The 24,658-nt window shown below is 41.2% G+C and overlaps 1 protein-coding gene and 1 pseudogene across 2 annotated transcripts; one reads left to right on the top strand and one right to left on the bottom strand.

Moving 5' to 3' along the window:
* Positions 1–256: 256 nt before the first annotated feature.
* LOC113149222 lies at positions 257–6,904 on the bottom strand (annotated as a pseudogene).
* A 3,132-nt stretch (positions 6,905–10,036) lies between these two features.
* On the top strand, positions 10,037–23,727 carry LOC113149221 (NLR family CARD domain-containing protein 3-like). Of its 2 annotated transcripts, none has more exons than XM_026341173.1 (8): positions 10,037–10,541; positions 17,018–17,312; positions 17,708–19,499; positions 19,862–20,038; positions 20,302–20,475; positions 20,916–21,089; positions 21,520–21,566; positions 22,552–23,727. In XM_026341173.1, the coding sequence occupies exons 2-8, from the start codon at positions 17,027–17,029 to the stop codon at positions 23,094–23,096; spliced, it is 3,195 nt and encodes a 1,064-aa protein (XP_026196958.1). In that variant the 5' UTR covers positions 10,037–10,541; positions 17,018–17,026; the 3' UTR covers positions 23,097–23,727. The 2 variants fall into 2 exon arrangements, with proteins under 2 accessions (XP_026196958.1, XP_026196957.1); XM_026341172.2 differs by having other exon boundaries at positions 10,038–10,572.
* Positions 23,728–24,658: the final 931 nt, after the last annotated feature.

Below are 24,658 nucleotides of genomic sequence, written 5' to 3'. Positions count from 1 at the left end.
AGACATAGATGACAGTGGCAACTGGACCTGTTTTACTTCTTGAAAACATTTCTCACTTGAGAAAGCGTGACTCACTTGAAAAGCATCATCAGTTCTCACTGTTAAACTCTTGTCACAGAGGTTTAGTTCAGATCTATCAGCAGAAAACACCAGAGTCTCTTCTGATTCTGGACATTTTATTTAAAGAAAAGTTGTCACAATATTTTACAAACATGCTGAATCTGATCACGTTAATCACAACAAGAAATCCTTTTCTGAAGCTAAAAGAAACTCGGATTTCAGAAGCGATCTCTGTACACAGGAGAGGCAGTGACACCTACAGAGGGCACAAAGACACTGAGGAGCCATTAGTGACTCTAAACCCCGGATATACAGGTTCAGTGAATGTGGTGTTGAATGTGTGGAGGTGGATCAGTTTTCCAGAGGAGACTCTGTAGAAGGACAGAGTCCCAGCAGGACAGTCCACGTACACTGATACTTTATTAGAGACAGAGGAGGAGGAGATGGATGTTTTTATGTAATTGTACCAGACAAAGTAACCGTCATCAGAACAATCCAGACTCCAGGACTTGTTATTCTTTCCGAACAAACAATCTTCACTGTCTCCTCTCCTAATGATTCCTCTGTAACTCACTGCTACATCAACCCTTCTTTCCCACTCGACCTCCCAGTAACAGCGACCAGTCAGAACATTTCTGCACAGCAGCTGAGGATAAATATCAAATCTGTCGGAATGATCAGGATATAACTGATTCTTCTCCACCCATGTCACCTTCCTATTGTTCTCAGTCAGTTGCAGTTTTCTGTTTGCTGTATCTGAGTCCAGTTCCAAGTCACAGGCCCCTGATAGATAGAAAAGACACAGCTGCAGTTTATTGTCTGTTGATTTCTCAACAACTTTACTGACACAAGCTGTGTCTTGGCTAAACATAAAATGCATGTTTTAGGTTGTTTGTAGGTTTTAACAATTGAATTCAAACACATCGACTTAAAAATGACGGAAAATCCTGAATGAAGTGCTGGAGAAAAAAGTCAAGAAAATGCAAAATCTAGTGGAAACTTAAAACACACTTCTCAGTTGTCCAGGTGAAGTTATCTGGAAGTTGAGTCATGGCAACTAGACTTTCTTCTTGTTAGGTTGAAATGTTTCGATACTCATCAAGTAGCTTTTTCAGTCTGAAGATAGTTGGTTGGAGCCCACAAATTTCTACTTCAGGCTTGGTTTCACTCCACCCCTGGCCTGAATAGGCTCATTAGGAGAAACAAAGGATGGGGAGGATGTGAAGGATGCCATGTCCAGTTGCCATGACTCAACTTCCAGATTAAAACACACTCACACTTTCTCACACCAGGTTTCAGCCTCTGCAGTCCACCATGGTCCAACCTGGAGGAAGAGAAAGAGTCAGCTTTTACACTTTCACTCATATCCACTATTATGCATGAACCAGAGTTCATCAGTCAGAGAACCGGCTTTAGAGGTCCTGTTGTCTGTCAATCTGTTCATACCTGAGATTTTCCAGTCTCCATTTTGGATCCTTCAGTCCAGCAGACAGCAGCTCCATTCCTGAGTCTCCTGGATGATTGTAGCTCAGGTCCAGCTCTCTCAGATGGGAGGGGTTGGAGCTCAGAGCTGAGACCAGAGAAGCACAGCCTTCCTCTGTGATCAGACAGCCTGATAGTCTAAACACACAGAGACTCAGTATGTTTCCATCACGTCAGAAGACTTTACACTGTCTGCAAGGCTGAACTTCCTTCCTTTTGCTAATTATACTGAACCTAAAGAAACTGCCCAAGATGTGCTCCATTGTTTGTTTTACAGCTATCAGCAACTCAGTATCAGCAATGACATGTTTCACGTGCTATCTGATGTGATATGTAACATACATGTGGTTACAGTTGTAAGAGTAAGACTGGGTCTGGATAATACACATAGTAATATACACCTGGTTGGACAATGTCACAAAAAACTGAACATGTTCTGCTGCCTTCTTCCAACGTCTTGCATGTTGTACCAGTGCTTTGCAAGTCTCACCAATGTTCAGTCCTGATCGCTTAAATCTTGTCAGATGCTTTTGTCCAAAGCAACTTACAAGTGAGGAATAGGGCAAGTCAAAGATAATTTTTTTTTTGTTTTTTAGGATTTATATGCATAGAAAGTTGCAAAAAAGTTCTGCCGAATTAAACATTAAACAAATCTGAATCTAACTGAACACAATGTTTGAAAATGTATTTGAGTTAAAATTATGTTAAGACCAGCTTTCACAGCTGATTTTTTTTCACCGTACTTAAAGGCATATCATAACAACATAATACCCCACAATACTGCCCAGCACAATTATAAGTGGACGTGCAACTGTTTAGGTGCTAAGGATTCACACTGAATTTGCCAAACTTAACTTTCTGCCTCCATCTTTCTGCATTTTTGCTGCTTTTGCCAATTTAGATCTTAAAATGTATCTTAGCCCTACAGGTAAGGTAGGGCAGGTAGTTGTCTCACATAATTTAAACTAGCTTTTCTATCTAATTCTGGGCTTGAACCACTTCTGAAATAAACATATCCAGGATTACTCATTTGATCCTGGATTTATTTAGCCACATACAAAGAATAGGGCAAGGATAAATATGCTGAAGCATTAAGTGAAGTCCTGTCCTTAACCTGCAAACCTCTTAAGTAACTTATTATTACCAAGATCATATAAATGAAATTGGAGCAAGATTTAAATTGATTCTTTATGAAAAGGTGAACTCTGACCTGAGAGTTTCCACTTTGCAGTGCAGCTTCTTAAGTCCATCAGACAGCAGCTTCACTCCTGAATCTTTCACGTCATTGTTGCTCAGGTCCAGTTCTCTCAGACTACAGGACTGGGAGCTGAGAACTGGGGACAGAGCTTCACAGCTTCTCTCCGAGAGATTGCAGCCACTCAGTCTGAAGATAATTTTGGTCAGCCGAAGCGTGAACAAAACATAAAATAACTGGTATTTTGCCAGAGTAAACCTTAAGAAAAACATGAAATCTGACCTGAGATTTTCAAGTCTGCAGAGTGGATTCAGCAATCCAGCAGACAGCAGCTTCACACCTGAATTCTGCAGGTTGTTGTTACTCAAGTCCAGTTCTCTCAGTCTAGAGGACTGGGAGCTGAAAACTGACGACAGAGCTTCACAGCTTTTCTCTGAGAGGTTACAGCTGTTCAGGCTGAAAATGAATCAGTAAATTAAAAAAAAGAAAGAAACAAAAACAGTTATAAACATTGTTTTCTGTCTTAATCAAGAGCAGACGTTTAATCTAGATTGTTAAATGTTTACCCACAGAGCTTTGTTGGAAGCTTTGACCACTGGCAGCAGCCTCAGAAGAGCCTCCTCTGAAGCAGAGTATTTCTTCAGGTCAAACACGTCCAGATCTTTTTCTGATGACAGTAAGATGAAGACCAGAGCTGACCACTGAGCAGGAGACAGTTGATTTGTGGAGAGACTTCCTGATCTCAGGTACTGTTGGATCTCCTCCACTAGAGAACCATCATTCAGTTCATTCAGACAGTGAAACAGGTTGATGCTTTTCTCTGCAGACAGATTGTCACTGATCTTCTTCTTGATGTACTGGACTGTTTCCTGATTGATCTCAGAGCTACTTCCTGTGTGTGTCATCAGGCCTCGGAGGAGAGTCTGATTGGTCTGCAATGAAAGACCAAGGAGGAAACGAAGGAACAAGTCCAGGTGTCCATTTGGACTCTGTAAGGCCTTCTTCACAGCACTCTGATAGAGATGTATTGGGTCAAGTTTATTTTTAAACAGTTTACAGCACAGAGATGTTGATTGTTCTTCTTCTGACATCAGATTGACTCCAGAGTTGAAGAAGGTCAGATGGACATGAAGAGCAGCCAGAAACTCCTGAACACTCAGATGGACGAAGCAGAACACCTTGTCCTGGTACAGTCCTCTCTCCTCTTTAAAGATCTGTGTGAACACTCCTGAGTACACTGAGGCTGCTCTGATATCGATGCCACACTCGGTCAGGTCAGATTCATAGAAGATCAGGTTTCCTTTCTGCAGCTGCTCAAAAGCCAGTTTTCCCAGAGACTTAATCATCTCCCTGCTCTCTGGACTCCAGTGTGGATCTGTCCCAGCTCCTCCATCATACTTGATGTTCTTCAGTTTGGACTGAACCACCAGGAAGTGGATGTACATCTCAGTCAGGGTCTTGGGCAGCTCTCCTCCCTCTCTGGTTTTCAACACATCCTCCAGAACTGTAGCAGTGATCCAGCAGAAGACTGGGATGTGACACATGATGTGGAGGCTTCGTGATGTCATAATGTGGGAGATGATTCTTCTGGCCTGCTCCTCATCTGTGAACCTCTTCCTGAAGTACTCCTCCTTCTGTGGGTCAGTGAACCCTCTGACCTCTGTCACCATGTCAACACACTCAGGAGGGATCTGATTGGCTGCTGCAGGTCGTGTGGTTATCCAGAGGTGAGCAGAGGGAAGCAGGTTCCCCCTGATCAGGTTTGTCAGCAGCACATCCACTGAGGTGGACTCTGTAACATCAGTCAGGACCTGATTGTTGTGGAAGTCCAGAGGAAGTCGACACTCATCCAGACCGTCCAAGATGAACACAACCTGGAACTCTTCAAACCTGCAGATTCCTGCTTCTTTGGTTTCAGTAAAGAAGTGATGAACAAGTTCCACCAAGCTGAACTTTTTCTCTTTCAGCACATTCAGCTCTCTGAAGGTCAATGGAAATGTGAACTGTATGTCCTGGTTGGCTTTGTCTTCAGCCCAGTCCAGAGTGAACTTCTGTGTTAAGACTGTTTTCCCAATGCCAGCCACTCCCTTTGTCATCACTGTTCTGATTGGTTCCTCTCTTCCAGGTACAGGTTTAAAGATGTCTTCTTGTCTGATGGTTGTTTCTGGTCTGTCTGGTTTCCTGGATGCTGTTTCAATCTGTCTGACCTCATGTTCATCATTGACCTCTCCAGTCCCTTCCCTCAGTGATGTAGAGCTCTGTGTAGATCTGGTTCAGAAGGGTTGGGTTTCCTGCTTTAGCGATCCCCTCAAACACACACTGGAACTTCTTCTTCAGCTTAGACTTGAGGTTATGTTGGCAGTCAGTGAGAATCTCTGAATGAGTAAGGAAGAAATTACATAAATTAAAAACACTATAGAAAATATAAATGACTCCTAAAAAACTCTCAAGGTAGAACCAATTGTACAAAAGATAAAGACTGTGATTTTCTACCATCTCTCAGTATCTTTCTTACCTGTGGGTTCAGAGACGGTGTCTGAGAAATTCTCCACCAGATCATTCAAATTAATCTTCACCAAAACCATTTTAGTGACTTTAACAGTGTTTATACAGTAGGTCTGGACCATCTGATCCACGGTGTCCAGTCTGTCTGCACTTTCCAGTCGACTCTTTCGAATTGCTGGGACACTTTCTAGTCCCCCCTTCTGCCACAGGTACCACTTGAATTTTTTTAAAGTCTTCATCTCCAAGATCCTCCAAAGTGTGAAGGAGGACCTCTGTAAGGGTTGACATCTTTCACCCTGTTAATGTGCAAAAGGTATCAGGAAAAAAACACTCTAGTTGAAATTGGTTCATTCTAATTTAGGGGAAGAAAAACAGACTGTGAGAGACAGAATGCACAGACATATTTACAGATGCTTGAAAGTGATTTACAGTCCACTAACACAGAGTTGTACAAAAGTAAATCAGATCGAAGGTCTGTTCTATGGTATTTCTGATGCAGTGATCTGAGCCTGTATTTATCAGATGTCTCGGAATCAGAAAGAGTAATTTCTCAGAGTAACTGATGAAGCTTCAACACTGACTCTCAGCAGAAGAAAGACGACTCCTGCAAGAGAGAGAGAACAAATTCTATTAAGTTTATTTAATTAGCACCAAATATTTACTTTTACTTTATTACATGGTAAGGTTAAGACTTGGCAAGATTGTGGAGAACATCAACTATAGAGATTTCAATAGAAAACCCAACTACCCCACTGAGCAGCACCAGGAGACAGTGGAGAGGAAAAACTCCCTTTAGAGGAAGAAACCTCCAGCAGAACCAGGCTCATAAGGGAAAAAGTTTTTTTGTAGTGGTGAGTTAAACATGGATGAAGAGCTGAGTTTGTATGGAAAGGAGAAATTAACAGGACTGAATTAGAAGTACATTATATTTAGGGCTGCGTTAATTTCAATGAATTAGGTGGTTAATCGCTCATTAAGGGTTATAAAAAAATGTTTCTGAAGTGAGAATGTTTTTGGGGAACATCTGAAACGTTCATAATTCAATAATCCTGCACATACAAAAAATATATAGCTGCACGAGACATAAATACAGATAAACGCGCTGCTTCTGAAACTCTTTGGGTAATGATTTCATTGTAACTTGATAAAAACTTTGATGTGTGACGGGTATAAAGACATGCAGCACAGTCAAGACCGCTTCTTTTGGCTTTTGTTATTATAGAGTTCCTCAAAATCTCATTTACTGGCTTCTGGCATTGCAATCAGGTCCAATAAAAATAGGGACCTGACAATTCCAGCACCTGAAAGCTTCGTAACAGAGGGATGTGGAGTCATATACTATCTAGTTTATCTGTACTTAACAAGAAAGAGATGGGTAAATGGTTTAACAGCCTATAGGATTATAACCACAGGAAGCGCAGGTGCTGGAGGTTATGCAGAGTTCACAGGAAAAATGGATGCAGCTAAATAAGATCAATTAATCACAGAAAATGTCATTAATTAGGTGAATTTATTAGTCACTTGACAACACTAGTTTTTCTACACAGATCATGTACAATTGATGATCTGTGAACTTTGCACTTACCAAAGCGTCACGTGGAGAAAAGTCTCAGCCTGACGGGGACAGAGTCAAAGCAAATAACCACTGGGAGAAAAAACACGGCGACCAGGAAATAAGGCATTAACCCTTTAAAGCAGTAGTTTAATCATTCACAGGCAGAGAAAAGTGTCAAACTCTGCTTTAAAAGTCAGCAGTCTTAAAAAAGACACAACTGTTCTGCTTCTTTCCACAGACTTAAAAATACGTATCTCATGGTGAGTAATAAAAATGCCTGAGAATAAAATCTGCTGCATTAAAATGAACTGTTACAAACAGTAATAAGTCTTAATTATTAGTCACAGTAAAATCCTGACATGTACCCTGAAGACGGACATCACCTCCCTCAGTGTGTAAAATGTGCTAACTGTATTTCTAAAGCACAAAACAGCAAAGACAGACCAAAGTGCCTAACTTTAAAGAATAATTAAAAGGACTAAATAAACCAATAAAAAACTATACATAATACAAAAACCTACTCACACTGGGTAAAAGGCCAGATGGACAGTGAAGAGGCCTGTCCCCTGTCAGAGCCACTGGTTTGTGTTCACTGGGGACACTGGATGGTACTTCCACATCATCTGATCCCTAAAACTGAAGTGTTCATCTGATACTACATGTTCCACTGACAGTAGATGTCCAACATATACTCTACTGTCTGCTTATAATCCCACAATGCAGTGCTCCACAATTTCACTGGAGACAAAGAGCACTGATGCAATTCTACCACCTGTCCACTAGATAGAGCTGATTGAGCACAGTAACAGGACAGGGTTTTTCTCTTGTTTTTTTTTTTTTTTACCTGCAGTAGTAGTTTGTATTTGTATTAGCAGTCAGAGTCACCTGATCCATCTCTAACTATAAGATTTATAAAAAAGGACAGTTTTAAGTCTAGTCTTAAATGTGGAGAGGGTGTCTGCCTCCAGAACCTGAACTGGGAGCTGGTTCCACAGGAGAGGGGCTTGGTAGCTAAAGGCTCTGCCTCCCATTCTACATTTGGAAACTCTAGGAACCACAAGTAAACCTGCAGTCTGAGAACGTAGAGTTCTGCTTGGAAGATATGGAACTATGAGGTCTTTAAGATAAGATGGAGCCTGATTATTAAGGGATTTATAAAAAAAATATTTTTTATAAATAAATTTTTTATAAATCCCTGTAAATAAAAATTTACAGGGATTCAATGGAGAGAAGCTAATGTAGGAGAAATATGATCTCTCTTACTAAGTCCAGTCAGAACGCTGGCTGCAGCATTTTGGATTAACTGGAGGCTTTTTAATGAGTTATTGGGACATCCTATTCATAATGAATTACAATAGTCCAGTCTGGAAGTAACAAATGCATGGACTAGTTTTTCAGCATCACTTGGGACAGGATGCTCCTAATATATCCTGATATCCTGATCAAAGATAACTCCGAGATTTCTTACAGTATTACTTGAGGACAATGTTATGTCATCTAGGGTGAGAATATGATTAGACATCATGTCCCTGGGGTTTTTTAGGACCAAACAAAATAAACTCTCTTGTCTGAATTGAGGAGAAGGAATTTAGAGGACATCCAGGCCTTTATGCCAAGTTATGAAAATGATCTGATTGGTTCTTCGGCTCTGATGCCCGACTTCATTTCTGTGGAACTGGTCTGACAGTTTGACTTCCACTGAAAACTGTGTTTTGGCTCATTTCTTCACAACATTCCTGAAAAACACGAGTGTAACGACACCTCACCTGAACCTAACCCAGCAGACAGGAACTGTAAGAACAGCTTCTGTTCAGTCAGGACCTGATAGTTTTGTTTTTTATCAATCTGTTAACAGAAACAAATTAAACTTCATCTCATCTGTTCCCTTCTGTCAGGTTCAGCAACATTGTCGACTCGCTGATGAATTCGGATTCAGTTCTGCTGAACACTGGAAGTTCAAGTCAGTCTCCGCCTTTCAGTTCTTAGGAACTGGATTGCTTTGCTGGTTTTTCTGCATCTCTTTGAGAACAGCTCATACAGATACTGAAACTGTGCTGATCAATTTAGTGATGGTACACACAAAAAAACACAAACCTGGCATCGTGTTGAAATGAGGAAATTAAGTTATAAATCAAAGTGACTGAAAAGTGAATCATTAATGACAAACTGAACTGTTTGTTGATTTGCTGATCATGAGATACATGATGAGAACCTGCAGCTGGGTTTCTGAGGAATGTGAGGACGAATAAATGTGACCAGGTTAATCTGGTGGGTTCCCACTGTGCACAGCAGGAAACAATGTTCCAATGAAGTAAATGTGTCCGAGTATTTATGGTATTTCTCTTGTATACGTGAGTAAAAACACTGAGTCTGAGTCTGTTTGGTTCCTTTTCCTGTGTGTTGTAAAGTTCTCAGTAAGACTGATTGATTCAAGATGCAGCAACATTTGCATCTTTCCCAGATTCTACTTTAAGCAGTGATGATAAACTCTGTGTTTCTGTATCTGCTACTGCTGGAAAACCATCAAACTAACAATGGTGGATTCAGTTTTCAGGTGAACTCGGGCTTCTCATCCGGTCTGAGCTGAACGACCTGTTGCGTTTGGACGTGTGCCACTAAAACCTGACTCTCAATCTCACAACAAATCCACTTTGAAGATTGGGCTGTTAACCTGTTTGTCCCAGGTTAACAATCAGAAACATCTTGTAGTAAATATCAAAGTCTGATTCCATTTGCACATCTTCGAGGGTTTGTGGCTAAATAGGGTGAACTCCCAGTGATCAAATGTTTTTCACCTTCATCACTGTATCAGTGAAACGTTTTTCTTGTCCAGCAACATCCTGGACTTTCTAGTTGAACTTATTTTTGTCTAGTTTGACTTTCAGTGCAGAGCCACACGTTCCTTTCACATCAGACCACAATCATCCAGCTGGTTTTCTCTAATTAAACACTGCGTTTCTGTCTTTGTTCACACTAATGAAAGGAACATTCAGGAAGTTGCCTCCCCTGTCAGTTGTTGGAGACATCTGATTTTAAAATGATGGGAACATTATGTTTTGTGATTAGAACATATACAGAACTCAGATGAAAGGAGAAAGTACTGTTCCAGTTATGTGAGTTTTCAGGTAAGAAACATGAGAAATGTTTGAAATCAGCAGATTGTTTTCTGACTAGATGAATTCTCAGTAGAATGCTGAGTGAAGGTTACATCACGGTCTGATAACTGGGTTGTTGTTTGGCACAAAAAGCTCAGGTCTCATAAGAACACAGTCTCACAGTCAGTTAACATCTCTCCCACCTGATGACTCAGATCTGATGTGAAGCTCTTCAGTGTCGGCACTGAGACAACAAGTGAGAAGCTTCGTTATGTGACTCTTTAATTTAATTTAGTAAGAAATATCATGTTCATTTCAAGTGTCGCAGAAAACAGACTTAACGTGAACATTTGATGCACGACTGCCAGGCTGGAACTGAAGGACTCATGAGTTTAAATCAGTTCGACTGAAACCTGATCCCCTGACTTCCTAAGAACTGACTGCAGGAGGAAGTACAGACCTGACACGGCAGAACATAGTTTACAAGATTGTGGCATGACTGTTTCCATGACAACATCCCAGCCACACCTCCTGGTCAGACCCTCTGTTGTCATGGTGATGTGTTAAGGTGGAGCTTATGACTGTGTAACAGCAGGTGAACAGACATCAGACGCTGACAGAGGACGAAACTCTGCAGGTGAGCAGGAAGGTAAGAACACCACGCCTGTGTGAAATCCGAGGTAAGTCTTCACTGGCTGATTGACTTGAATGCTGTTTCAGGTGAAGTTAGCTCGTGTTGTTTCTCATCTGTTTCTCTTCTCACAGCGTCGTGCAGATGGTCTGAGCATCACTGTCACTAACACGTTTGTCTATATGATTCATTTTCTGATCTGAAACTTTACTGCAGCCGACAACCAACCTCCTGAGGACTTGTTCTTTTTATTGGAGTTTTTTTTTTTCATTGTTATTTATATGAACAACCTGAATCGTGTGAGTTTTCTTGTTTTAGATAAACTCACCCGATTTATTCATGTTACTGTTACTACACTTTTTACTGTCTGACATTATGAGAACACACTTAGTCTTTTACGACATCACTGTTCACTCCTTTACGCCACAGCGTCTTCCTCTCCCATCTTGGCTTTTCTTAATTTGCTTTATTCTTCAGTTTTTTTTCTTATTCTTCTTTGTTGCACTTAGGAAACTAATACAGAGACTTGTTCTTAGTTTGCTGAATAACTGGCTGATAAGACTAACTCTGATTTAAATACGTATTAAAACGAATACCAAACTAAGTGAAATCTGACCTATGCTCACTCATTCAGATTAAACTTAAACAGAAACCAACCAAATCTATTTTAAATTAAAAGTAAAACAAGACTCACCTGAGTTTCCAATTACATACCGTATAAAACCTACAGCCCCGTTTGTCCCTGAATGATTATTTACAACAGAGAAGCAGCTCCGGGACAGAAAGCAAACAGGTGACAGCTTATGTTATATCTCTCACAACCAAGAACCAATGACCTCCCAGGAACTACCTACACCATAATGTAAAGTAGCCAATCACAGCAGCTGATCAGACATGCACACCTTACCACACCTGAAAGATCCAACAACACAGATTCCTGTGAACTAGTGTGTGTGTGTTGAGCTTCGGGATTATTTAAAGATTTAATGTTGGAATATTTTCCTTTTGTGACAAAGCTACATTTTTACACCATCAGAGCACAGTTACTGCAAGAGAGGAAATCATTCTTGAGTCATAAGAACCAAAGATGGTGCAGAAGGATCCTGGCTCACACTGTAAACGAATCCCGTCTACAGCTGTGCACCTGAGGACTTATAAGTTAAAGTAAAACTTAAACATCTGGTGGTGGATGGATATGAAACACATGTTCAATCAACCATGTATTTACTTCACATTTTTATTACAGTGCCTATAAAACGTTTTGAATCATGGTCAATATGAGTTGGTGAAATAAGTGTTTGCATAAATATTCACCCCTTTCAGGTCAGTATTTAGTGGATGCACCTTTTGGTAGATGCACCTGTGTGGGTAGATCAGGCTTGAACATCTGGACACTGTCGGTTGAAGTCGGTCTTGGCCTCGGCGGACGTTGGCAGCTGTTTCTCGGAGGTCTCGACTTAACGCTCGATAGTCCAGGAATGGAACAAGTCTTCCTGCAATTAACTAACTGGACTCCACATTAACTTAAAGACATTAACTGTTATACTGAACTGCCTGCTGCCTACACAGCATGTAATCACCCATATGAGGATGGGTTCCCTGTTGAGTCTGGTTCCTCTCAAGGTTTCTTCCTGTTGCCTTCTCAGGGAGTTTTTCTTGCCACCGTCGCCCTCGGCTTGCTCATCAGGGACAATCTGATTATTATGATTCATACACATTCACTGTTCATGTACTGTTCTTTGGTTGTGTAAAGCTGCTTTGTGACAATGTCAATTGTAAAAAGCACTCTACAAATAAAATTGAATGGAATTGAATTGAATTGACACTGGAATTTTTTGTCATTCTTCTTTGCAAAACTGCTCAAGCTCTGTCAGATTGGGTGGGGATCGGGTGTGAACAGCCCTTTTCAAGTCCATCCACAAATTCTTTATTAGACTGAGGTCTGGGCTTTGACTCGACCACTCCAGAACATTCACCTTGTTGTCCGTAAACCATTTCTGTGTTGCTTTGTTTTATGCTTCAGGTCATTGTCTTACTGGAAAACAAATCTTCTCCCAAGCCGTAGGGAGACTGAATGCCGACTGAATAAGATTGTCCTAACGGACACTTATTCAATTCAATTCAATTCAATTTTATTTGTAGAGCGCTTTTTACAATTGACATTGTCACAAAGCAGCTTTACACAACCAAAGAACAGTACATGAACAGTGTATGTGTATGAGTCATAATAATGTGATTGTCCCTGATGAGCAAGCCGAGGGCGACAGTGGCAAGGAAAAACTCCCTGAGAAGGCAACAGGAAGAAACCTTGAGAGGAACCAGACTCAACAGGGAACCCATCCTCATATGGGTGATTACATGCTGTGTAGGCAGCAGTCCAGTATAACAGTTAATGTCTTTAAGTTAATATGGAGTCCAGTTAGTTATTGCAGGCAGACTTGTTCCATTCCTTGACTATCGAGCGTTGAGTCGAGACCTCCAAGAAACAGCTTCCGACGTCCGCCGAGGCTGGGACCGACATCATAGTAGCTTGTGACCAATCCAGTCTCCAAACGCATCCCAAAGGGCAAACGGTGGATCCAGGCGACGAGATCTCCAGCCAGAAGTTGGGCATCAGGACGAGTCAGACAGGTCCAGAGGGCAAAGGGTGGAATGACGTGTAGCTCGACAGAGAGACAGGAAGAGGGAAAAGAGAGAGGGAGAGGGAAAGAGAGAGAAGAGGAGAGATTGCAGTTAGTTGTATTCACAGTCAGATAAAGTTTGAGGTGAATGTATATTTAGTGTAGTGCAGCAGGGACTCCGGCAGGACTAATTATGACAGCCTAACTAAAAGGGTGGGTTCAGAAGAAAACACAGACATGAGGGCGCACTGGGATGTAGAGCAACCGAACATTTCACCATCAACAAACCTGAGTGATCAGTGAGAGTGGGGAAGACAGCATCTAAACATACCAGTTCACCATAATGCTCTACGTCCATGAGTTCTTCCCAGATCTATTTACTCAAATGCTTGACTAAATAGGTAGGTTTTCAGCCTAGACTTAAACACTGAGACTCTGTCTGAGTCCCGAACGCTATTTGGAAGGCTATTCCATAACTTTGGGGCTTTGTAAGAAAAGGCTCTGCCCCCAGCTGTAGTTTTTAGGATACGAGGTACTGACAGGCAGCCAGCATCCTTTGAGCGAAGTAGGCGTGGTGGATCATAAGACACTAGCAGTTCACTTAGATAATGCGGCGCAAGACCATTTAATGCTTTAAATGTCAAAAGTAGTATTTTAAAATCAATGCGAAATTTCACGGGGAGCCAATGAAGTGTAGATAAGATAGGCAAGATGTGATCGTATCTTCTGGTTCGAGTGAGGACTCTCGCTGCTGCATTCTGAACTAACTGAAGCTTGTTTATGCACCTGGTTGAACAGCCAGACAGTAAGGCATTACAGTAGTCCAACCTAGAGGTGATGAAAGCATGGACTAATTTTTCTGCATCATTTAGTGACAAAATATTCCTTATTTTGGCAATATTTCTGAGGTGAAAGAAAGCTGTCCTGGTGATATTATCTACATGAGCTTCAAATGAAAGACTGGAATCTAGAATCACACCAAGGTCTTTGACTGTTGCACTAGATGTAACGGAAAGGCCATCTAGAGTTACGGTGTGGTCTAACATCTTGCTTCTAGCTGCAGATGATCCTATAACTAGTACTTCTGTCTTATCAGGATTTAGCAGAAGGAAGTTAATTAGCATCCAGTCTCATATATCCTTTACACATTGCTCAACTTTATTAAGCAGTTTGATCTCATCTGGTTTTGATGAAACATATAACTGTGTGTTGTCAGCATAACAATGAAAGTTAATACCATGTTTACGGATAATGTTGCCCAGAGGAAGCATGTAGAGGGAAAAAAGCAGGGGGCCTAAAACTGAACCCTGTGGAACACCAAACTCCACTGGAGAGCATGTGGAGTAATCGCCATTTAGATCTACATACTGATAACGATCAGTCAAATAGGACCTAAGCCAGGAGAGGGCCGTTCCCCTAATTCCAACAACATTTTCTAGTCTGTGAAGGAGAATACTATGGTCAATGGTGTCGAAAGCTGCACTGAGATCGAGTAGCACAAGCATAGAGACACTACCCTGATCAGAGGCCAATAGGAGGTCATTTACTACTTTAACAAGTGCCGTCTCTGTGCTGTGATGAGGCCTAAATCCTGACTGATAGAGTTCATGTATGTTATTTCTACGAAGATACAAGGATAGCTGCCCAGCTACTATCTTTTCGAGAATCTTAGAGATAAAGGGGAGGTTTGATATCGGCCTGTAATTGGACAGCTGACAAGGGTCGAGATCAGGTTTCTTGATTAGCGGTTTAATAACTGCTAATTTAAAACACTTTGGGACATACCCACAGCTGAGTGAGGAATTTATGATTGTCAGCAGGGGTTCTATTATTTCTGGCACTATCTGTTTTAGAAAGTGTGTCGGTATAGGGTCTAATGTACAGGTTGAAGATTTTGCAGAAGAGATGAGTGAAATTAGTTCATTCTCTTCAAGAGGAGTAAAGTAATCTAGGTACTGATCTGCTGAGGTTAGCTCGTCACCTGCGTCAACTAAATTGTCTGGTTTTAAAGCTTGAATTTTCTGCCTTATATTTACAATTTTGTTATTGAAAAAGTTCATGAAGTCCTCACTCCTGCACAACGTTGTTGTGGAGATATCTGCAGTAGTTTTCTTTCTAGTTAATTTGGCTACTGTATTAAATAAAAATCTAGGGTTGTTTTTGTTGTTTTCTATGAGAGTGGAGAGATACGTTGATCTAGCTGCACTAAGAGCTTTTTTATAGTTCAGGATGCTCTCCTTCCACGCTATCTGGAATACTAACAATTTAGTTTGGCGCCATTTACGTTCTAACTTTCGAGTAGTCTGTTTTAAGACGCGCGTGTCATCGTTATACCAAGGAGCAAGTTTCTTATCTCTGATGACTTTTCTTTTAACTGGAGCTACTTTATCTAAGGTATAACGTAATGACGACTCGAGATATTCAGTCGCCTGGTCTAGTTCTGTGGTGTCAGACGGTGATCCAATCAAAGTTGATAACTCTGGAAGATTACTAATAAAGCTCTGTGCGGTAGTTGATGTAAATGTACGTTTAATGCGATAGCGCGGCGCTGAGTATACATTGTTAATATGACACACTGTAGTTGAAACAAGATAGTGGTCCGAGATAACTTCCAACAGTGGGAGCGTAAGCAAATTTCTTATACTTAAACCGAATGATATTATTAAATCTAAGGTGTGACCCGCTTTATGAGTGGGTCCTACTACACACTGATCTACTCCTAGCGAGTCCAATATGGACATAAATGCTGTTCTCAGAGGGTCTTCTGGATTCTCAAAGTGAATATTAAAATCTCCAGCAATTAACGCTTTGTCTACAGAAACAACTAGGTTAGAAAGGAAATCTGCAAATTCACAAAGAAATTCAGAGTAGGGCCCTGGGGGTCTGTAAATGATAACTTATCTTACCCTCTACTTTAACAAGCCTTCCAGGGCCGGCTGTCGAGAAGCATCCCCACAGCATAATGCTGCCACCACCTTGTGTCACAGTGGGGATGCTGTGTTTGTGGTGATGTGCAGTGTTTGGTGTGCTCCAAACATAGCGTCTTGTCTGATGGACAAAAAGCACCATTTTAGTCTCATCAGAACAAAGGACCCTCTTTCACTGGACCATGGAACATTTCTTCAACAGTGTCTTTCTCCTTGACACTCTCCCATAAAGTTTTGACTGGTGAAGAACCCGGTCAACAGTTGTTGTATGTACAGTCTCTCCTATCTCAGTTTCTGAAGCCTGTTACTCCCTCAGAGTAGTCATCAGTGTGTTAGTGGCCTCTCTCTACTCTCCTTCTTGCAGGGTCACTCAGTTTGTGTGGACGGCCTGTTCTAGGCAGATTTAGACATGTGCCATATTCCTATCATTTCTTGATGATGGATTTCACTGAACTGAAAGCTGGACCTCTGTTGGATTAGATCAGTCATTTTAAAGGGGGTGAATATTAATGCAAACACTGATTTCACCTAACATATCTTTATTTAATTGATATTACTTTGAAGAAACCTGTTTTCACTTTGACATTAGGTCATCAGATATTTTTTTGTCAGTCACCAACTTTTTTTGACCATGATTGATTTGTAATGTCAATAAAAGAATGAAACATCCAAGGGGGTGAATACTTTTTATAGGCACTGTAAACATCAATCAGTGTTTATAAGCACTGCTCAATGCACGACCACATATATGCTGGCACGGTGCTGCTGACTGCTGGCACGGTGCCCTTTGTAAATGAACACTGTCCTGCACAGCATCTTTTTAAATTACTCTACATTAAAATTAAATTACTGACCCAGTAAACACCAAATGGCAAAAAAATTAGGGTTTATTATGACCTCTCTGGCTTTTGATGTTTGAAGTTGTTACTGTATTTGATTTTCACAGGAAAAAAACATGACTACACCAACACGCGAAGAGCTGCTCCTGAGAGCACTTAAGGATCTGGGAGATAATGAGTTGAAAGAGTTCAAGTGGTACCTGCAGAAGTCTGATGTCCTAGGAAGTTTCCCAATTATCCACAAGAGCCAACTGGATAAAGCCGACAGGACTGACACAGTCGATCAAATGTTGCAGACATACTGTGAAAAGACTCTGGAGGTGACCAAAAAGGTTTTAAGGAAGTTACACAGGAATGACCTTGTGCTAATTCTATCAGACCCAAACTCAGAGCCACTAATAGGTAAGTAAAATAATGATTAAAACTCATGTATCACATAACATTCATTATGAACATTTCATTATTATTATTATTAACAGACATACACAGCAACCAGACCATAAGGAATGCAATCATAAATTAACTTTTGACTTTTGTTTTGCTCAAGAAATTCTTGTTGACCAAGGCTTGTCCCCTCATCAGAGTGAGCAATAAAATAGTTTTAGTGCAGACTGTGGATATGATATGAAAGACCTAATGAGACACAGTTACTCACTATAATACCTCACATCGGTTTAGCATATTCCCTTCAGTGGACTTAATGAATGAAGTCAGTAATGTGCACACAGACATTGCTACCCACATTTACATTTAGTAAAGCACCACTTGAATGAGAACATCTGTTGTTACTCTTGCAGAGGGTTTTGCTGAATGCCAGAAAAAGCTCAAATCCAGTTACAAGACAAGGTTTCTGAGTTCTTCTGAGAGAGTTAAAAAATTAGGAAAGTCTCAAGTTCAAAGTCAAATCTACACAGAGCTCTACTTATCAATAGAGCAGAGCAGAGAGGTCAAGGATGAACATGAGGTCATACAGATTGAAACAGCACCCAGGAAACCGGACAGACCAGAAACAACCATCAGACATGAAGACCTCTTTAAACCTGTACGTGGAAGAGAGGAACCAATCAGAAGAGTGATGACAAAGGGAGTGGCTGGCATTGGGAAAACAGTCTTAACACAGAAGTTCACTCTGGACTGGGCTGACGACAAAGCCAACCAGGACATACAGTTCACATTTCCATTGACCTTCAGAGAGCTGAATGTGCTGAAAGAGAAAAAGTTCAGCTTGGTGGAACTTGTTCATCACTTCTTTACTGAAACCAAAGAAGCAGGAATCTGCAGGTTTGAAGAGTTCCAGGTTGTGTTCATCTTTGACGGTCTGGATGAGTGTCGACTTCCTCTGGACTTCCACAACAATCAGGTCCTGACTGATGTTACAGAGTCCACCTCAGTGGATGTGCTGCTGACAAACCTGATCAGGGGGAACCTGCTTCCCTCTGCTCGCCTCTGGATAACCACACGACCTGCAGCAGCCAATCAGATCCCTCCTGAGTGTGTTGACATGGTGACAGAGGTCAGAGGGTTCAATGACCCACAGAAACTTGACTACTTTAGGAAGAAATGCAGAAATGAAAAGCTTGTCAGCAGAATCATCTCCCACATTAAGACATCACGAAGCCTCCACATCATGTGTCACATCCCAGTCTTCTGCTGGATCACTGCTACAGTTCTGGAGGATGTGTTGAAAACCAGAGAGGGAGGAGAGCTGCCCAAGACCCTGACTGAGATGTACATCCACTTCCTGGTGGTTCAGACCAAACTGAAGAACATCAAGCTCTCTGTTGGAACTGTCACTGGTCCAAACTGGAATCAGCCAAACAAAGAGATAATCATGGCTTTGGGAAAACTGGCTTTTGAGCAGCTGCAGAAAGGAAACCTGATCTTCTATGAATCAGACCTGACAGAGTGTGGCATCGATATCAAAAAAGTCACAATGTACTCAGGAGCATTTTCACACATCTTTAAAGAGGAGAGTGGACTGTACCAGGACAAGGTTTTCTGCTTTGTCCATCTGAGTGTTCAGGAGTTTCTGGCTGCTCTTCATGTCCATCTGACCTTCATCAACTCTGGAGTCAATCTGATGTCAGAACAACAATCAACTTATTGGATTCCTAAAATAGCAAGACGCAAATCCAATCTCTGCCAGAGTGCTGTGGACAAGGCCTTACTAAGTGGAAATGGACATCTGGACTTGTTCCTCCGCTTCCTTATTGGTCTTTCTCTGCAGACCAATCAGACACTGCTACGAGGCCTGGTGACAGAGACAGGAAGCAACTCAGAGACCAGTCAGGAAACACTGAAGTACATCCAGGACAGACTTAATGAGAATCTGTCTGCAGAGAAAAGCATCAACCTGTTCCACTGTCTGAATGAACTGAATGATCATTCTCTAGTGGAGGAGATCCAACAGTACCTGAGATCAGGAAGTCTCTCCGCAGATCAACTGTCTCCTGCTCAGTGGTCAGCTCTGGTCTTCATCTTACTATCATCAGAAAAAGATCTGGACGTGTTTGACCTGAAGAAATACTCTGCTTCAGAGGAGGCTCTTCTGAGGCTGCTGCCAGTGGTCAAAGTCTCCACTAAAGTTATGTAAGTTAAACCAGGAGTTCCCAACCCTGGTCCTTAAAAACCCCTGTCCTGCTTGTTTTCCAGCTATCCCTGCCCTACCAGCTGCTGATTACCGGGATCAGGTGTGTTTAGTCTGAAGTTTTAAGATACCATCTCACTTTGTGATCCCCCACTCCACCCCTCATCTAAGAATAATCCTGTTTCTGATTACCTCAACTCACCTCATTTAGGTAATCAGCAGTGGGTAGTGCGGGGATTGTTAGAAAACAAGCAGGACAGGGATCCTTGAGGACCAGGGTTGGGATATCTAGATTACCAGTTACAAGTTAATGCAAATGTAGTATTGAAACAAGTAGTGAACAGGATTACAATTTCTCTTCCAGGCTGAGTAGCTGTAACATCTCACAGAGAGGCTGCAAAGCTCTGTCCTTAGTTCTCAGCTCCCAGTCCTCTAATCCGAAAGAATTGGACCTAAGCAACAACAACAACCTGCAGGATTCAGGAGTAAAGCTGCTGTCTGCTGGACTGGAAAGTCCACGCTGTCCACTTGAATGCCTCAGGTCAGGATTTAGTAGTTACAAGGAAACACCTTAAATTCAAAAGTTCAATAAGCATTGTATTTGATCAAGTCATTCTCCTTCCGAGAGACACAGCAGGATTTTGCCTTGGTTTCATGGAGCAAGTCCTGGTTCATAATTATTAGCGCATCTTGCTTTTTATTTTGTGTGGGTTTGAAGGGTTTACACTGACATCTCCCTGCTGTCTGTACAAGTTATATTTTTTACTTTATCTTGAGATGCAATTAAACAATCACTGTCTTTAGATTGAGTGGCTGTAACTTATCGTGGCGAAGCTGTGAAACTCTGTCCCCAGTAATCAGCTCACAGTCCTCCAGTCTCAAACACTTGGATCTGAGTAACAACGACCTGCATGATTCAGGAGTGCAGCTTCTATCTTCTGGACTGGAGAATTCACACTGTACCCTGGAAGGTCTCAGGTTAGGATTCAGATGTTCCTTCAACTTACTGTATGGCCATGTTAATGTAATCTTCAGCCTACAAATCAAACTAATCAGAATTGTTCTGATAGTCATTGAATCACAGCATGAAATAAACAAAAAGAGCCCAGACCTTCTCTGCTGAACTATATATTTCTCCTATTCCCTGGATAAAATAAACCATGTTACTGAGACGGAATCAGTGAGGCTGGAGTTTAGAACAGATATGTTACTTGCTTGCTTACTATTTCTGTTCCATGGCATTTTGTGAACAAACTTTTATTATTTCCAGTCTCATTTAATTTGCTGTTGATTCATTAAAACCCATAAGTAGTTACTAAATGGTCAATGATCAACTTAGAACCATTAAGTAGATCATTTATTCAACAATGTTGTGTTGGTAATTTGCATATTTACTTAATGTGCACAACTTTTACCAGTCTGTCAGGCTGTCAAGTAACAGAAGCAGGCTGTGCTTCTCTGGCCTCAGCTCTGAGCTCCAATCCCTTTCACCTGAGAGAACTGGATCTGAGTTACAATCATCCAGGAGAGTCAGGAGAGGACCTACTCTCTGGTGGAGTACAGGATCGACATTTCCGACTGGAGACTCTTAGGTACTGAGATAAAAACAAGCTCACACGTATTTCTTTCAACCCAACAGTCTGAAGAAGTTCTCTGGAAGTTGAGTCATGGCAACTGAACTTCCTTCTTGTTAGGTCGAAACGTTTGGCTTCTCATCAAATAGCCTCTTCAGTTGGAGAGGTAGATACAATAGTCACACCTCTGATAACCTCTCCCATCCCCATTTGTTTTATCTAACGATTTCTATTCAGACCAGGAGTTAAGTGAAATCAACCTGGATAAAAAAATATCCAGGATAAATAAATTTGTGGTCTCCAGTCAACTATCGTCAGACTGATCCAAGTTACTTGGATGAATAGAGAAATGTTTCGACCTAACAAGATAACACTCATCCATCGAGAGATTATCAAATTCTCCTTTGAATTCAAAATCAAGTCAGTCTAACTGTGTGTTTTCCTGTAGGTTGGACCATTGTGGAGAGCAGAGGCTGAAACAGGGTCTGAAGAAGTGTAAGTGACATTCATGTATTTATGTGGAAACCCAGTTTATACAGCAGGGAGAAATCCATTCAGGCACTATGATGCATGATGAATGCATCATAGTCAAGATGCATGACTGAATAATTCTTACAATTAAAACGTCACTTATACATATATGAATTACGTTTATTAGATTAATACATCAGACGGATGAAAATGATAGCTATGCAATAAAATACGAAGGACTAAAAGTTTCCACTTGTTAAGTGAAGACTCGTTACACCATCAGTGTTAATAATGTTTGAGTATTCTTCTTAGTTCCTTACACTGCAGTGTTGTGTTCCCTGTTGTTTCTGTTAACTCATATTAGTTGTCATTTTACTTTTACTTGCAATGAGAAAAAGAAAGAAATAAAGTTTAATTCCAGTGAGTGCCACGTAACTCTAGGCAAACTGTAACTCCAACATGTGTAAGTGACATTTTCCTAATATGAAAAGAAATCCTGGTCACATGTTATGTCCATTCAATTCAATTCAATTTTATTTTTATAGCGCCAAATCACAACAGAAGTCATCTCAAGGCACTTTACAGTGTTATAAAATATATATAAAAAATATAACTGAAGACACAGTATTATATAAAAACCCAACAACCCCACTGAGCAGCACCAGGAGATAGTGGAGAGGAAAAACTCCCTTTAGAGGAAGAAACCTCCAGCAGAACTAGGCTCAGGGTGGGCGGCCATCTGCCTCGACCGGTTGGGGTGAGTGGAAGAGGAGAGAGAAAAGAAAAAGCAACCAGCAGAGACACTGGACAGGTTGGTAGGACCAGTAACTGGACTCTGGAGATATACAGCTCCAAGGAGGAGGATACATGCAAAGGAGAACAGAGAGAGGGAGTCAGAGAGGACGAAACACAACTACAGCAGAGAGAAGACACAAAGTTAATAATGATAAAATGTGAATGTTTAAGTCACACTATAAATATAGTGCTGTTGTTATTTTTTCCTCTTCAGATTCCTGTGAACTTGAACTGGACCCAAACACAGCACACAGAAACCTCAAACTGACTGACAACAACAGGAAGGTGACCGTGGTGAGTGAAGAGCAGCCATACCCTGATCATCCAGAGCGCTTTGACCACTGCTGCTGGCAGCTGCTGTGTAAGAAGGGTCTGACTGGTCGTTGTTACTGGGAGGTTGACAGGGAAGGAAGTGTTGTGATAGCAGTAACTTACAAAAGAATTGGTAGAAAAGGAAAATGTGCAGACTGCAGGCTTGGTTGGAACGATCAGTGCTGGAGCCTGGTGTGCACTAAGGAGAATTATTCTTTTTGGCACAACAAGAGACAAAGAGTCATCCCTCTCGTCACCTCCTCTAACAGAGTATCAGTGTACGTGGACTGTCCTGCTGGGACTCTGTCCTTCTACAGTGTCTCCTCAGACAAACTGATCCACCTCCACACCTTCAACACCACGTTCACTGAACCAGTCTACCCTGCCTTTGGGTTTGGGTTTGGGTTCTGGTCATATGACTCCTCAGTCAGCCTGTGTGAGCTGTAGGAAGGAGAGTTCTCACGTGACATCACATCACATACACAGCAGAGAAAGAAGAGAGTGGGAAAATCAGGAGGGTTTCTAAGAAAATGGTGAGACCTTGATATACAGTTGTGAACAGCAACAGGATGAAAAAGTTAATAAATATCACACACTTTACTGGACTCCATGTCCCATAATGGAACAGATATTAGTATTTGACTTTTGCCAGATGAAGAAATGAAGTCAAGTGAACATTTGTAAATAGTGGCATTAAAACGTAACCCAGGATTTCTCACAGGCTGCAAATACTGACACTAGTGACATAACGGCTGGCTACCTGTGAAACGGGCACATCAACTCTACACAAACTATTTTGTTTCTCCAGTCACTGTTTATTCTTAAGATATGAATGAAATCTAGGGTTGAATTCTATGGTCCATTGTTAGTGTGTCTGTGAAGATTCTCTGTCATTCAGGTCATGGTTATACCCAAAATTGTTAATCTGACCATTTTTAATAAAACCTTTACTTTGAGTATTTGTATAATTATGTTATATTATGTAAGAACTTGATGGTAACTATCACTGCTCATTATTGTATTTACTAATTCTAACTATTGTCCTTACTATGTTAACTTTAGGATAAATAAAGTTGTGTCATATTTTGTTAGATTTTAAATTTTTATGGCCTGTGTCAGCTTTTCCTGTTGTTTGTTGATGAAGTGTCTTTTCAAAAAAGGTGTGTCCAATGTCACGGGCACTCCAGATTGCGTCAGCCACAGGCTTGACAGCTTGACTGTATACTGAATACTTGGATACTCTCAGTGGCAGATGGTGCAAGGTCTGTCCCTGTCTGATGATCTCGAAAGAGTGAGCAACTCGACTCAACTCTTTCTGGCTGCAAACTGGTTTTGGTCCCTTGTTAGGCAGGTTTACAATGTTGTTGGCATGTGTAACGGTTTCTACGTCAACAACAGAGTTGACCTATGCACACCAGTGTTTTTTCCATTACCTACAACACTATAGTATTATGCCAGTCATTATAGATATTCTATCTGGAGCCAGAACTTTCAACAAAGACGATGATCTTAGGGTTTTAGCACCAATAATGTAAAATAAAACAGCCAGAGTTAACTAAAGTCAGCCTGCCCAGGACATTTGAGACCACCTGGGGGTTAATTCAACTCAGTTGAATTCAATTGTATTTGTATAGCACCAAATTAAAAAAGAGGTCATCTCAAGGCACTTTACAGTGTTTAAGACTTTACAGAGTATAATTATATGGAAAATTACATAGGAAACCCAACAATCCCATTTGAGCAAGCTTTAGGCAACAATGGAGACTGAAGAAACCTCCAGCAGAACCAGGCTCATAGTGGGCGGCCATCTGCCTCGACCGGTTGGGGAGAGTGGAAAGAGGAGAGAGAAAAGAACAGCAGGCAATAAGACAACAACAAGCAGCAAGAACATTGGGCAGGTCAACTGGATTCTGGAGATGTACAGCTCCAGAGAGAGAGGGAGACAGAGAGGAGGAAACACAACTACAGGAGAGAGAAGACACAAAGTTAATGACATGTAATGGTGGCAT

This window comes from Anabas testudineus, chromosome 24, assembly GCF_900324465.2.
Source record: "Anabas testudineus chromosome 24, fAnaTes1.2, whole genome shotgun sequence".
NCBI classification, from domain to species: Eukaryota; Metazoa; Chordata; class Actinopteri; order Anabantiformes; family Anabantidae; genus Anabas; species Anabas testudineus.
Note: the sequence above shows the minus strand (reverse complement) of the source record. Positions and strands in the feature narration are given on the sequence as shown.